This window comes from Myxocyprinus asiaticus, chromosome 35, assembly GCF_019703515.2.
Source record: "Myxocyprinus asiaticus isolate MX2 ecotype Aquarium Trade chromosome 35, UBuf_Myxa_2, whole genome shotgun sequence".
In the NCBI taxonomy this organism is placed as follows: domain Eukaryota; kingdom Metazoa; phylum Chordata; class Actinopteri; order Cypriniformes; family Catostomidae; genus Myxocyprinus; species Myxocyprinus asiaticus.
Genome location: NC_059378.1, coordinates 2,239,351 through 2,253,334, shown reverse-complemented (window position 1 = coordinate 2,253,334; position 13,984 = coordinate 2,239,351). Strand labels below are relative to the sequence as shown.

The window sequence follows — 13,984 nt, the reverse complement described above, 5'->3', positions numbered from 1 at the left end:
TGTTATTTGCTTTCATCTCAAGTTTCCACCGAAATATCCGCCATTTTTGTAATTTGAGTTGCTCATCAAATGCGGACTGTTGACTCAGTTTACTTCAAGTTCCCGTATGTAAAATAAACACCGAATGGATGTTCAGAAGTGCAACACCAAACAATCACACCACTAGAAGGTGTGTCATGTCTGAATGTGATCTGCCAGGTCCAATTTACCTTCGCGGGTGTCGGAAAAAACATTTAGAATGACAGAAAAAACACCTCACAAGCATTTTCACGTAGTAAAGTGGTGCTGTAGACTCTCACCATCAACTCCTGGTGAAAAATACTTTCTGTGCTCCCACACAATTCATTTGCATCGACTCTTCTTAGTAGCTTCAATACAAACAGGAAGTTAGATGACAAAATTCGGTAGAGCGTAGCACGGAAAAGGGGCGGAACTGAATAAGTTGAATAGGCCTGCCAACATCTGTGCAAAATAAAACACTTACTTGCCATTTTGCTAATAACCTTTGTTTTTTTTTTTTTAATCGCAATGTAAGAACAAAGTAGGGCTGGAATAAATAAAAATGTGTGTAAATACACTATATTGCCAAAAGTATTCGCTCATCTGCCTTTAGACGCATATGAACTTAAGTGACATCCCATTCTTAATCCATAGGGTTTAATATGACGTAGGCCCACCCTTTGCAGCTATAACAGCTTCAACTCTTCTGGGAAGGCTTTCCACAAGGTTTAGGAGTGTGTTTATGGGAATGTTTGACCATTCTTCCAGAAGCGCATTTGTGAGGTCAGACACTGATGTTGGACGAGAAGGCCTGGCTCACAGTCTTCGCTCTAATTCATCCCAAAGGTGCTCTGTCGGGTTGAGGTCAGGACTCTGTGCAGGCCAGTCAAGTTCTTCCACACCAAACTCGCTCATCCATGTCTTTATGGACCTTGCTTTGTGCACTGGTGCGCAGTCATGTTGGAACAGGAAGGGGCCATCCCCAAACTGTTCCCACAAAGTTGGGAGCATGGAGTTGTCCAAAATCTCTTGGTATGCTGAAGCATTCAGAGTTCCTTTCACTGGAACTAAGGGGCCAAGCCCAGCTCCTGAAAAACAACCCCACACCATACTTCACAGTTGGCACAATGCAGTCAGACAAGTACCGTTCTCCTGGCAACCGCCAAACCCAGACTCGTCCATCAGATTGCCAGATGGAGAAGCGTGATTCGTCACTCCAGAGAACGCGTCTCCACTGCTCTAGAGTCCAGTGGCGGCGTGCTTTACACCACTGCATCCAACGCTTTGCATTGCACTTGGTGATGTATGGCTTGGATGCAGCTGCTTGGCCATGGAAACCCATTCCATGAAACTCTCTACGCACTGTTCTTGAGCTAATCTGAAGGCCACATGAACTTTGGAGGTCTGTAGCGATTGACTCTGCAGAAAGTTGGCGACCTCTGCGCACTATGCGCCTCAGCATCCGCTGACCCCGCTCTGTCATTTTACGTGGCCTACCACTTCGTGGCTGAGTTGCTGTCATTCCCAATCGCTTCCACTTTGTTATAATACCACTGACAGTTGACTGTGGAATATTTAGTAGCGAGGAAATTTCACGACTGGACTTGTTGCACAGGTGGAATCCTATCACAGTACCACGCTGGAATTCACTGAACTCCTGAGAGCGGCCCATTCTTTCACAAATGTTTGTAGAAGCAGTCTGCATGCCTAGGTGCTTCATTTTATACACCTGTGGCCATGGAAGTGATTGGAACACCTGAATTCAATTATTTGGATGGGTGAGCGAATACTTATGGCAATATAGTGTATGTATATTAGGAGTATATGTATATGAATGTATATACACTATATTGCCAAAAGTATTCGCTCACCCATCCAAATAATTGAATTCAGGTGTTCCAATCACTTCCATGGCCACAGGTGTATAAAATGAAGCACCTGCTTCTACAAACATTTGTGAAAGAATGGGCCTCTCTCTGGAGCTCAGTGAATTCCAGCGTGGTACTGTGATAGGATGCCACCTGTGCAACAAGTCCAGTCGTGAAATTTCCTCGCTACTAAATATTCCACAGTCAACTGTCAGTGGTATTATAACAAAGTGGAAGCGACTGGGAATGACAGCAACTCAGGCCACGTAAAATGACAGAGCGGGGTCAGCGGATGCTGAGGCGCATAGTGCACAGAGGTCGCCAACTTTCTGCAGAGTCAATCGCTACAGACCTCCAAAGTTCATGTGGCCTTCAGATTAGCTCAAGAACAGTGCGTAGAGAGCTTCATGGAATGGGTTTCCATGGCCGAGCAGCTGCATCCAAGCCATACATCACCAAGTGCAATGCAAAGCGTTGGATGCAGTGGTGTAAAGCACGCCGCCACTGGACTCTAGAGCAGTGGAGACGCGTTCTCTGGAGTGACGAATCACGCTTCTCCATCTGGCAATCTGATGGACGAGTCTGGGTTTGGCGGTTGCCAGGAGAACGGTACTTGTCTGACTGCATTGTGCCAACTGTGAAGTATGGTGTGGGGTTGTTTTTCAGGAGCTGGGCTTGGCCCCTTAGTTCCAGTGAAAGGAACTCTGAATGCTTCAGCATACCAAGAGATTTTGGACAACTCCATGCTCCCAACTTTGTGGGAACAGTTTGGGGATGGCCCCTTCCTGTTCCAACATGACTGCGCACCAGTGCACAAAGCAAGGTCCATAAAGACATGGATGAGCGAGTTTGGTGTGGAAGAACTTGACTGGCCTGCACAGAGTCCTGACCTCAACCCAACAGAGCACCTTTGGGATGAATTTGAGCGAAGACTGTGAGCCAGGCCTTCTCGTCCAACATCAGTGTCTGACCTCACAAATGCGCTTCTGGAAGAATGGTCAAAAATTCCCATAAACACACTCCTAAACCTTGTGGAAAGCCTTCCCAGAAGAGTTGAAGCTGTTATAGCTGCAAAGTGTGGGCCGACGTCATATTAAACCCTATGGATTAAGAATGGGATGTCACTTAAATTCATATGCGTCTAAAGGCAGATGAGCGAATACTTTTGGCAATGTAGTGTATATATATATAAAAATCAGATTAATCTCGATCCAAACGATTTAGATATTCTTGAAATCATAAAATGTATCTTTTACTCTATGCCAGGTGTGCTCATTATGTTGATCACAAAACAACCACTGGTTAATCTCGTTAAAATGGGTTTTGGGTTTAACAGCATTAGCATTGACCATACATGATCAACTGAACATGATTTACCGATGCTTATACTAAATTATGAAACCTATATTATAGAGCTCATATTTAAAAAAAAAAAAAAAACACTTTCCAAACAGTCATGTAAAATGGCACTGATTTTTTTCCAAAAAAATAAAATGCAAACTGCGTCTTTCCGTGAATTGTTCACCCCATGTCAAGCAGAGTAGGAAAAAAACTATTGGCTACTTTGAAAAAATAAATGCAAGCAGCAAATAAATGTTTCTAAATAAGTAAAGGCTTTGGTTTAAAATGAAAACAACTTTTTTTTTTTTTTTTTATTATTATTATTATTTTACTCATTTCATTATTAGTATTTTATTTATTTTGTTCAATACTTATTTAATTTTAGTTTGCACAGATGTCTTACACACTATTTGCACATGGTCGGGAGCAGGTGCAAATAATTTTTTTTTTGCCAACTAACATTTTGAAAATATGAAACTTTCATGAATCCGTCAGAACGGCTTTTCAGACGATTTACACAAAAAATGTGTTCTGCTTGTGTTTAATGAATGAGGCCCCCAGTGTGTGTCTAAAGTTAACATAAACAGCAGGTCAAAACAGATTGGTATTAAGATGCCGGACTTGATGTGTAAATGCAGCTTAATCGAACGATGTCGTTAATATTAATCAAACCACAATAACAAGAAAACCACTCTGCTCTTGGCTGGATAACTTTAGTATCTTTAAAAAAGCATGAATGTATTATAATCATTCGGTGAAGACCAGTAATTTAAGTAGTTTTGTTACATTTCATGACTTTTCTTTCAAATTCAGAATGTTTACTTGATACTGCCGATACAAACTTGAAGCACTGTTTTCTTTTTTCTTTTTTCATGTTTGTTCTATTGTTTATATTGTTTCATTGTTTGCCATTTGTTTCTATATTTAAATTTTATAACTGACTGCTTGAAACAATGTTTACTCAAATGAGTTATTTTTTTGTGTTATGGAAATTGGTATTGAGGATCGTCAAATTTCTTTTATTTGCAGTATATGTCAAATGTACATTATAACTGAAATATACCCAAAGTAATTGGAATTGAATCCTTTTTTTTTTGTAATCTGACATCGAGTCAATGACATATTAACAGTATACTTAAGCTCAGTGAATGCTGCACATGTATAAACAATGTTTACAGCAGCGGAGGATTTACTGTATTGATCTACCAATAGAAATTGCACTCTTTTGTTCTGTTATTGTTATAACTCCAAAACTTCATGTGACGACACATTTCTGCTTTTGGCTAAACAGAACATGAGGAATAAAACCACGATCGATCTGTTATTATATGACATGGTGTTTCGAAGAGACGGTTGACCTGAACTGTTTGTCGCAAATTTGCAAAGGAAAAGCAGCCAAATAAATATGTTGTCATGGGGACAAAAAAACTTTTTTTTTTCGTCTCTAATGCCCCCCCACCATACCCACAACATTTTCATTCAGCGATATCGTCTCTACCTCTCTATTTGTATTGAACTAACTCTCCCTCTCTTTCTCTCTGTCTTTTCCCATTAATGTTGTTCGTCTATTGCCTCTTACTCCTTACCTTTGTTGAGGTGTGCCACTGGCTCTGTTCTGCACACTTAGAAATACATTCATTATATGGGAGAGCATTTTAAGGCTCGAGAGAGAGAGAGAGAGCAAAAGAAAGAGGCATATGAAGTGTTAGGACAAGGTGACTGCTCTAATGATGTTTCTTTCTGATAGCTTGTTCTGATTGCCCGAGTGTTCTTACATCTGGAAAAGTAGCCCTCAGCAAACCAAAAGAGGAGTTAGAGATTTCTAACAACCCTCTTTGAGCAGTAATGGTACAAAACGAAAAGAAAGCTAGGAAGGAGGGAACATTGTACTATGCCCTTGCCCCCCAGATTTTCTTGAAAATGTCTGAAGTACTCAGAGCGTTGTCAAAACCTGGGACAAAATAGCTTAGTTAATGAGAGGTCTCTCTCTCTTTCTGCTGCAATTTTACTCCACTTTACACTATTTTCTCCTCTACACCTTTGATTCTGCCTCCTTTTTGTTGCACTTAATTTATTCGAGTTATTTGGTTTATGTTATGAGTGTCTTTTACAGATCCTTCCTCTGTCTGCATCTTTTGTTGTCTTTACATTTTGAATCATTGGAATACGTTTGCACTATTGCTTTGCATCTTAACCAGAAGTTCTCTTTCTACCACTGACTTCTCTACGGTAATGTCAGAATTTGATTAGAAACTTATTTATATCTGGCTACTTTCCCCTGGAAGTTCAAACCCAAGGGAGAAAATAAATCATTTCATAACTGCCTATGACTGAAGACTGATATGCGAATGCATAAGTTGCAAATTTGTAGAACTCAGTTTGATAACTTGATTCCTACTTTGCAGAACTTTTTGATGTTGCATGCATTTATTTGATGATGTATTGTTCACTCTTTGCTAACGCAGCGTATTGAAATGCAGAAAAATGAAGAAAGCTTTTCTTTACAGGGTTCCCATGGGTCCTTAAACGGTCTTAAAATGTCTTAAATAAAAATTTTAACATTTATGGCCCTAGACAATCAGAAGTCTTAAATATAATTTAAAGAAGTCTTAAATTTGAGGACGGAAAGACAAGAGTCGAGATATCACCTATGAAATTATTATACTGCAAAAGGATGTGATTAAATAAATATATAGTCTGTATGTGCTGCATGCTTTAAAGTGAAGACGTGGAATTGTTGCACATTATCTGAACATGCAGGTGGCTCGTGATACAGAGTTTCCAGCGGTTTCATAACGCTTTGCAAACAGTGAGTTACAGTCTTTTAGGACAAGCAAACACCAATGCTCATATTTGTTAGAGAACTGTTTACTTTATTATTTTTATATTGTAAATGATTGTAAGAGTGCATACTTTGTGTCCCTCATCGGTTTGTTTGAGAAGCTGGGAGCACAGACATTTCAAAATAAGAGTCCCTGGTGTATTTCAGGCCTGTTTATTGTTAAAGGTCCTGCGTTATGAATCAAATCTCTCTCTCTCTCTCTCTCTCTCTCTTTCTTTCTCTCTCTCTCTCTCTCGCTCGGCTTCACGAAGGGGACCTACACAATATTAGGCAGGTGGTTTTAATGTTGTGGCTGATTGGTGTGTATATATACTGTATATTAGTGCTGTCAGTAGGGTTGCAGCGGTATACCGATTTCACGGTATACCGCAGTATGAAAATTTACGGTTATCATACCATGTACATGTTGAGAAAAAAAATGCAACCGGATGGAGAATCTCACCTGCGTGTACGCATCTCTTTTCCTCCTCGACTGCCTGTCAGACTCGTCAACTTGTGCCACACACACACATGCAGTAGAGAAAATGTCAGAGAGAAGTGAGGCGAGGGGGTCTGACATTGAGTGTGTGTGTGAGTTAGAGCAGTGTTTCTCAGCTGGTGGGTCACAGGTCTATTCGGACTGGGTCGCAGACAGCAGGGATGAACAATGCCATGGTTCTCCCATTGAAGATATTTCGGCGGACGCCCAAGTGATAGCCTATTTAGGACCCCCGAGGCAGATTTAATGATAATTTTGCAATCAGCTAAAGGCTTCTCATCTGCACTTTCACACGAGTGTAACGGAACCAGCTCGCGCTAATGATCTGCTCTGATCTCTGACTTGCGCGTGCAGCAACCGGGCTTCCCTCGATATTGCAGAGCGCAGACCTCAAAACTGATGTAATTTCAATTCTAGTGAGACTTTTCTAGTTTAAAGCGTTACGGAGGAAGTCAAGTCGAACCTCTTTTTCATTATACATCATCACCTTTACAAAATTGTTTCACGATTTTACATGAGTAAAAGTAACTGTTATAGTTTCATATTAAATAATCTGAAGGTAGAATCTATTAGACCTCATTTTATATCAGCAGTGGCAGTTGTAGTTAAAGTTTCAAGATGTGTTTCAGCTAGTATTTATTTTTTCATAAATACTATAATTTGTTATTATTATTACTATTATTTAAGACTAGCTACACTGACCTAACCATGGTAACGAGGAGCCTTTCCTCCTGTGTAATATGTATGTTCTGTTTGAATTATGTTTGAAATTAGGAAACAAACGGGATAATAATGGGATCATATAAGTAAATATGCTCTTCAATTTTTAAAAGGGGAGGAGAGAACTTCAGTTAAAGGTACAGACAGGAGCAGTATGGCTGTGCTGTCGCGCACCTACAGTATATGTGAATTATTAATAATCATAGGACATTACTTTAAAAGCTCACACAGCTGATGTTATTTTTCATTTAGTTTTTAATTTAACATGCAAACATGTAAACTAACATGCTTTAGTTATATAACATGTTATAGTTACATGCAATTTTTGTATCATGTTTATATTTCGGTTTATTATAATTCTGTTAGCTTTCTGATTTATTCTATTGATTTTATTTATTTTCAAAAGGGAGACTTTTTGGCTTCTGTTTTCACTCATTTAAAGGTCATTGTAACTGATAATAATAATTGTGTAATACCGTGATACCGTGATATTTTCTGAGTTGGTTATCATACTGTGAAACTCTCATACCGTTGCAACCCTAGCTGTCAGTCGATAAATGTATTTATTTATTTTTGTAGTTAATCGCGATTAATCGCAGATTTTGAAAGTGCTGAAATCTGACACTATATTTACTTACATTCTTGTCAAAATGCATTTATTTCCATCTTAGGAAAGAAAACAAAACAATATGAAACAACATATTGCTTTATTAAAATTTTCCAAACAAAGCCTTCCACAAGATATGCACTAAAATAGCACCAATTCAAGTAACGTTAAATGTTTCCCAAAGTCTAAGTGGGAGTTTGACTAATTGAAAGAACTAGTCCAAACATAGGTTGCATAATCATTCTTAAACTCTCATCCTCCGCAATATTAGTCTGCTGGTATACTGTGGCTATCCGCTTTGTTACAGCAATCGTGATGCTGCATTCATGATTTGCGTCAGAGCATGAACTCCAGCGTCAGGCTTTCAACTCCCGATGAAAAGTGCTTCTAGACAAAAACGTCTCATTCTGCGTTTTGGTGATGGTGATGACTTGACTTGCTTCTGTGGTAATTAAAATGCGCCTTACAAGTCCCATCAGGGGTTGTTTTGAACATCATACAGCACTAAGAGCTCCTTTATCCATCATTTTATCACTGACAGGGAAGTGCTCTCCGAGATTATTTTATTTACTGAGATAACAACCTCCGCAGCTCTATCATAGGAGAGTATTACCACAGTACCACCCATAGAATGTCAATGGAGCCACCGCATTATGCTATTTTATGTTAAGTTTACAGGCTTGGTAGAAGAGCTCTGGCGCTGTCTGTTTGTGAAGTGTGCGTCAGTGTAATGACTCCAGTTTGACACATTACAAAGTTTCTGCCCTTCACACAAGTGTTTATGCCATATTAACGGTAAATGTATTAATCATGATTAAGAAAAAATGATCCGTTACACCTTCTAAATGAATCACATGCGTTAACACGTTAATTCTGACAGCTCTAATATACTGTGTGTGTATGTATATATATCCCCACTTGTGTCTTAGGAGTTCCATGCTTCCTCAATCATCTGTTATTTCTCTCTTCTCTCCAGCAAGCACTGAAGGAGAATGGAAGGAGAAGAGAGGCGGAGGAGAAGCAGAGGAAGGCAAGGGCAGCCAAAGAGAAGGCCGAGCGAGAGAAACAGGAACGGCAGATGAAGAAGAAAAGACTGCTGGATGTCAACACAGGTAAGATGTTTATCAGTCACCGTGCTAACTCATTTAATGTTTTCACAAGTCATAAAAGAGTCCCAGCACACGTTCCCAGGAGCTTGTTTTCAACAGACCGAAGAGAGACCGGGCAAAACGCAAGGGTGTTTGAGTCCTGTTTTCAAGCTGTTACCATGTGAACAGCCCATCACCGTTAAAGTACCACACATGCAACAGAAATTTAACAGTATCATTTGTGTTGTTTTTTTGTTTTTTTTATGCTGAAGCCATTGCATTGGCTGTGTCAAGTAGTTCTGAATCAGGACAATCTATGTGTGCTACCGCATACTGACTTCTTCTAATGTATACACAAGCCTTTATACACATCAGAAAGCATCTGAGCAAGCATCAACATCATAATGAAGTAATATAATGCAAAATGATATTAGAGATGTGATTGGATTACAAACAGGTTCTGTGCACTCATGAGAGACACACACATGAAATGAAGAGCAGGTTGAGTTCATAAGAATATATGCTGCCACTGGTGTTTGTCTCCCGCTGTTTGAAGAATGTGTGTGAGGGTGTGTACACACACACAGCGTGCTCCAGTGTTGACTGGGATGAGTTTTGTGTTCGTATCAAGTCTCACGCTGGGTCAATATAGCAGCATAGCAGCCCTGCAGAGCTGGCTTTATGCATTTATCGCACGCACACAAACACATACTTATAAATGACATTATGGAGTGTGGAGTGATCAGTAGTCACATTATCTCATAGATGGTTAACTCCAGTGTTTTTTTATGGTATGATGTGTGTTATAGGGGGTAGTTGGGGGTGGGCGATGGGGGCGGTCAGTCTAAATATGGAGAGGGCTTAATGATGGGGTGGGGCTTCATGTAAACGGGAGACTTTAAGGAATGGTAGTACCACCAGCCAGCTAGCCATACAAATGGACTCGCCCCAATTGGCCATAGTGGGGCACTACAGTGAACAAAACAAAATAAACAAATAACATTTTGAGCCATAACTCTTGAACCAAAAGGCCTAGAAACAAAAATTATTTTTTCCTGTTGCGTCGTGGCGAATCTTTTGGAAAACCATAACATTTTTGCTCCACCCTTTCGTTTTCCCGCTGTTTTGAATTGTTTGGAAAATAAATTCAAACAATCTAGTCCTAGGTCGTTCGCCCGATCGGAACCAAACCAGTGCAGAAAGATTCAGCAGAGTCCCGATATGAACATTTATCAAAGGAATTTTTAACTTTCGATTCATCGTCAAACGGTAAGCCAAAACGTACATAGTGGCCGTGGCCACTTATACTTAAATGGTCATAACTCTTGAACGGAATGAGACATTTTCACCAAATTTGGTGCACATATGTATGGAATCATTCTGAGGACACACACAAAAAGTGTGTGCCTCTACCTCTTGGTGGTGCTATAATAATTAAAAATATAAAAATGGCTCTAACTGTGGAACCCATGGTCAGATCAACTTATAATTTTGCATGCAGTGTTTTTGTCCAAGGTGCCAAAGTCTATGAGGACAGTCTCATATCTAGAAAAAACATGGCTGCCATCGACCAATCAACTTTTAGCAGCTATTATATAGGGTTAGAAAAGGCAGATCGCAATGAAACATGGTTGGCCTATCGCGTTTTTCATGCGTATAAATCATTGTATATTGTAAACCGTTGTGTTTCACTCTGACGCACGTTATTCATACCATATGACAGATTTCCTCCTTTTGAACAACTTCGCCTCAAGAAGCATTGGTGTGAATCAAATCGTCGTAGATTATTTTTTTTAAATTATTTTTTCAAACTAGTCCTAGGCTGTTCCCCTGATCGGAACTAAACTAGAGAAGAGACATTCTCTGGAGTCCCAATATCAATAATTATCAAAAAAAGTTTTAACTTTCGATTCATCGTCGCAGTGGTTCGACAAAATGTTCAAAGTGGGCATGGCCACATGTACTTTAATGGTTATAACTGTTAAACAAAATGAGATCACCAAATTTTGGACATTTATGTAGGATGTCAATCTGAGGACACATGAAAAAAATTGCGCAACTCTGCCTCTTGGTGGTGCTATAACAGTCATGAATGTAAAAAATGCCGTATGTCTGTGCTGCCTATCATGATGGATCTAAAATTAAGGCACTGTCATTGTTTTAGGTGCTAATGGACTGTCTAATTAATGCTTAATATTGGTTGCATATGTACTTAAAGGACCTTAATAGCTTGAACTCCGTTAATTGCTGCTTGCAGCTATATATTATTTATTTATTTTACATGTAATGGCAATATAACACAAATTATGTTATACATTTACATTAATAAAAAAAATGAAAATAGATTTATTTTTATTTTTTTTTTAGATTTACACTGCTAAATTACTGGAAATAGAATTTCTTTACAAAGAGAATATCTAATGTATAAAATAGTATGATTGTGTATTTACATTTTGAGTAGTTTATGAATAGCCCCTTTCACACATACAGCGTTTTCCAGAAAATGTACTGCAACTGTCATGTTTGAAGTCATGTGTGAACACGACTTTTTTAAAAATACTTGTACATTTTGCTCTGGCAATTTCCCTAAATGAGAAGTTCTATAATAAGTACCTATAAATGTCCATTTTGATGGTATGTGTGAACAGCACATGTGGTATATTTACCAGTAAAGGCAACCCATCAATTTTCCTGTAATTTACCTGGTTGCATGTGTGAAAGGGGCTAATGTCATGATATGCCATTCAACGTTGTGTCATAAGACTCGATCAGGCGTTGCGTTAACCAGATTTTTTATTTAATTTATTTTGTGTTATTTACATACTTTTTTTTTTTAAGCCATTGTTTTAAGTGGTCGGCTGCAATTTATTCACACAGCGGTCGGAATTCTTAAAGCGCTCATGTCACGAGGAATACAATTTTCCTTGATATTTTGACATATAAGAGGTCTTTCGACTATAAAAACATGCTGTAAATTTCAGAACTCAAAAATCAATCCCCAATGCAATAAAAGCATTTACTGAAACCAGCTGCAAAAACATCTCATTCTCTACTTCCACGACTTCCTTACATCATTTGGGGGGCCCATTAATTAATGACTGCCCCCACAGCCAAAAAAACATCAATGCCTACTGTACGTCATTGCATCCTTGGCCCCGCCCACTGGTGCTTCAGTTTGTAAACTAAAAGAGAGCAGGACAAACAGATCTAGTGTGGCCTACTTTCTATTCATGAACACCAATTTGAATGTTGAATTATTTGAATAATTTTTGTACATAAACATGCACTAGACAGACATCTTTGACCTTTTTGATTCGATTTCAGTGATGTGATACTGTATGTGTGCGTCACTTCACTGTGTTTTGAACTATGTATGTTAGTTTTTTTTTGGCTCATGTCAGCTTGGAAAGCTTGTGAACTACTCATAATGCGCTTCAAGCTTTGCAAAGGATGGGACAGTTAAAAACACTTGTACCCGATCAAAAACATAAGTAAAGTGTTCATTGCATGTGTAACATCTGAAGTCGATGTATATAGATACGCACAGGATTAGTCTCGCTTCCTGCATTGATGCGTGCCAGCGTGATGATTCATTATGCAAATAGATATCATTGGTTGTGCTTTGAAAGGTCAAAGACAAATGGGGTCAGATTTGAAATTGTTTAACTTTGTAAAATTGTGTATCTGTTTATAAAAGGATAATCCTCAGAAGGGATGGGTAATATCCTGTCATGTGAAGTCAAGGTTTTTTAAAGGACGACCACTGAAGCTGAACTGATTCTGCTGGCTTTTGTTTCTGCCGGTTTCTTTTCTATTTTTATTCTCTCAATGCCGTCCTTCACTTTCATTTAAAACAAATCTCAGTGTTTAAGTCTCCAGAGTAGGCCTCTAATAAACCTTTTAAGTAAATGTGGATTTCATTATTTGTCTCATGACACAGTCATTCAAAACATAAGTGGTTCTGTTTCAGCTTAATGAGTCTTTTACTGGGTTTCACTGAAAAATGTTATGGCATTCTTTGCTCAACAGGGGGCACTACACACTATACTGGCAGTTGCCATCTAACTTATTAATACATCAGGATGGATTGAAGTCTGAGAGTAGCATTAGTGTAGTCTATAGTCATTGCAGTTAGCTATATTACAAAACAATAGAAGTGTATTTTATGTCCTAATTTAGATCTCTAACTGTATGTGTGTGTGTGTGCTGTCAGGGGTTTCTCTGACTGTAATAAGAGTTTATCTGTGACAGATCAGTTGTGTTTCTTCTGGAGCTCATTCGAGGAGTTTCTTAAACAACAGATTATGAAACAGAGTCAACACTGCCCCACTCGAATGTACTGATGTAACCACACTCAGATATCTGTGTGATACTTACATTTCTAATTTTCATTTCTAGGATTTTATGGTTATGGCAGAGTAGTGCTACTCTACGTGAATGCCTGTGTCGTCTGTGCCAGACTAGATCTGGGGTTTTCAAACTTTTTGATGACAAGGACCCCCAAATATGATGATGACTGTGTGGGGGACCCCGTTCCTAAAATATAGAGGTGATATAGAGGAAAAGACAATGGCTGTACTTTCAATATAAAATAAAAATGATTGTGCTTAATCTTGATTGTCTTAAAGGGATAGTTCACCCAAAAATAATGAAAATTCTCTCATTATTTATTCACCCTCATGCCATCCCAGGTGTGTATGACTTTCTTTCTTCTGCTGAATACAAATGAAGATTTTTAGAAGAATATCTCAGCTCTGTAGGTCCATACAATGCAAGTGAATGGTGACCTGAACTTTGAAGCGCCAAAAATCACATAAAAGAAACATAAAAGTAATCCATACAACTCCAGTGGTTTAATCCATGTCTTCAGAAGTGATGGTGAGAAACAGATCAATATTTAAGTTTTTTTTGTTTGTTTGTTTGATTTTTATTTACTATAAACTCTCCCTGCCCAGGAGGTGGCGATATGCAATAAGAATGTGAATTGCCAAAAACTAAAGAAGAAGAATGTGAAAGTTATAGTGGAGATATATGGTAAAA

General features: G+C 38.7%; 1 protein-coding gene across 1 annotated transcript in view; it reads left to right on the top strand.

Annotated features, from left to right (window-relative positions):
* The window catches only part of diaph3 (diaphanous-related formin 3), a 484,493-nt gene that overhangs the window by 371,586 nt on the left and 98,923 nt on the right, over window positions 1–13,984 (top strand). Inside the window, 1 exon segment of the mRNA XM_051672192.1 lies at window positions 8,833–8,968. Coding sequence (XP_051528152.1) covers window positions 8,833–8,968 — 136 coding nt within the window.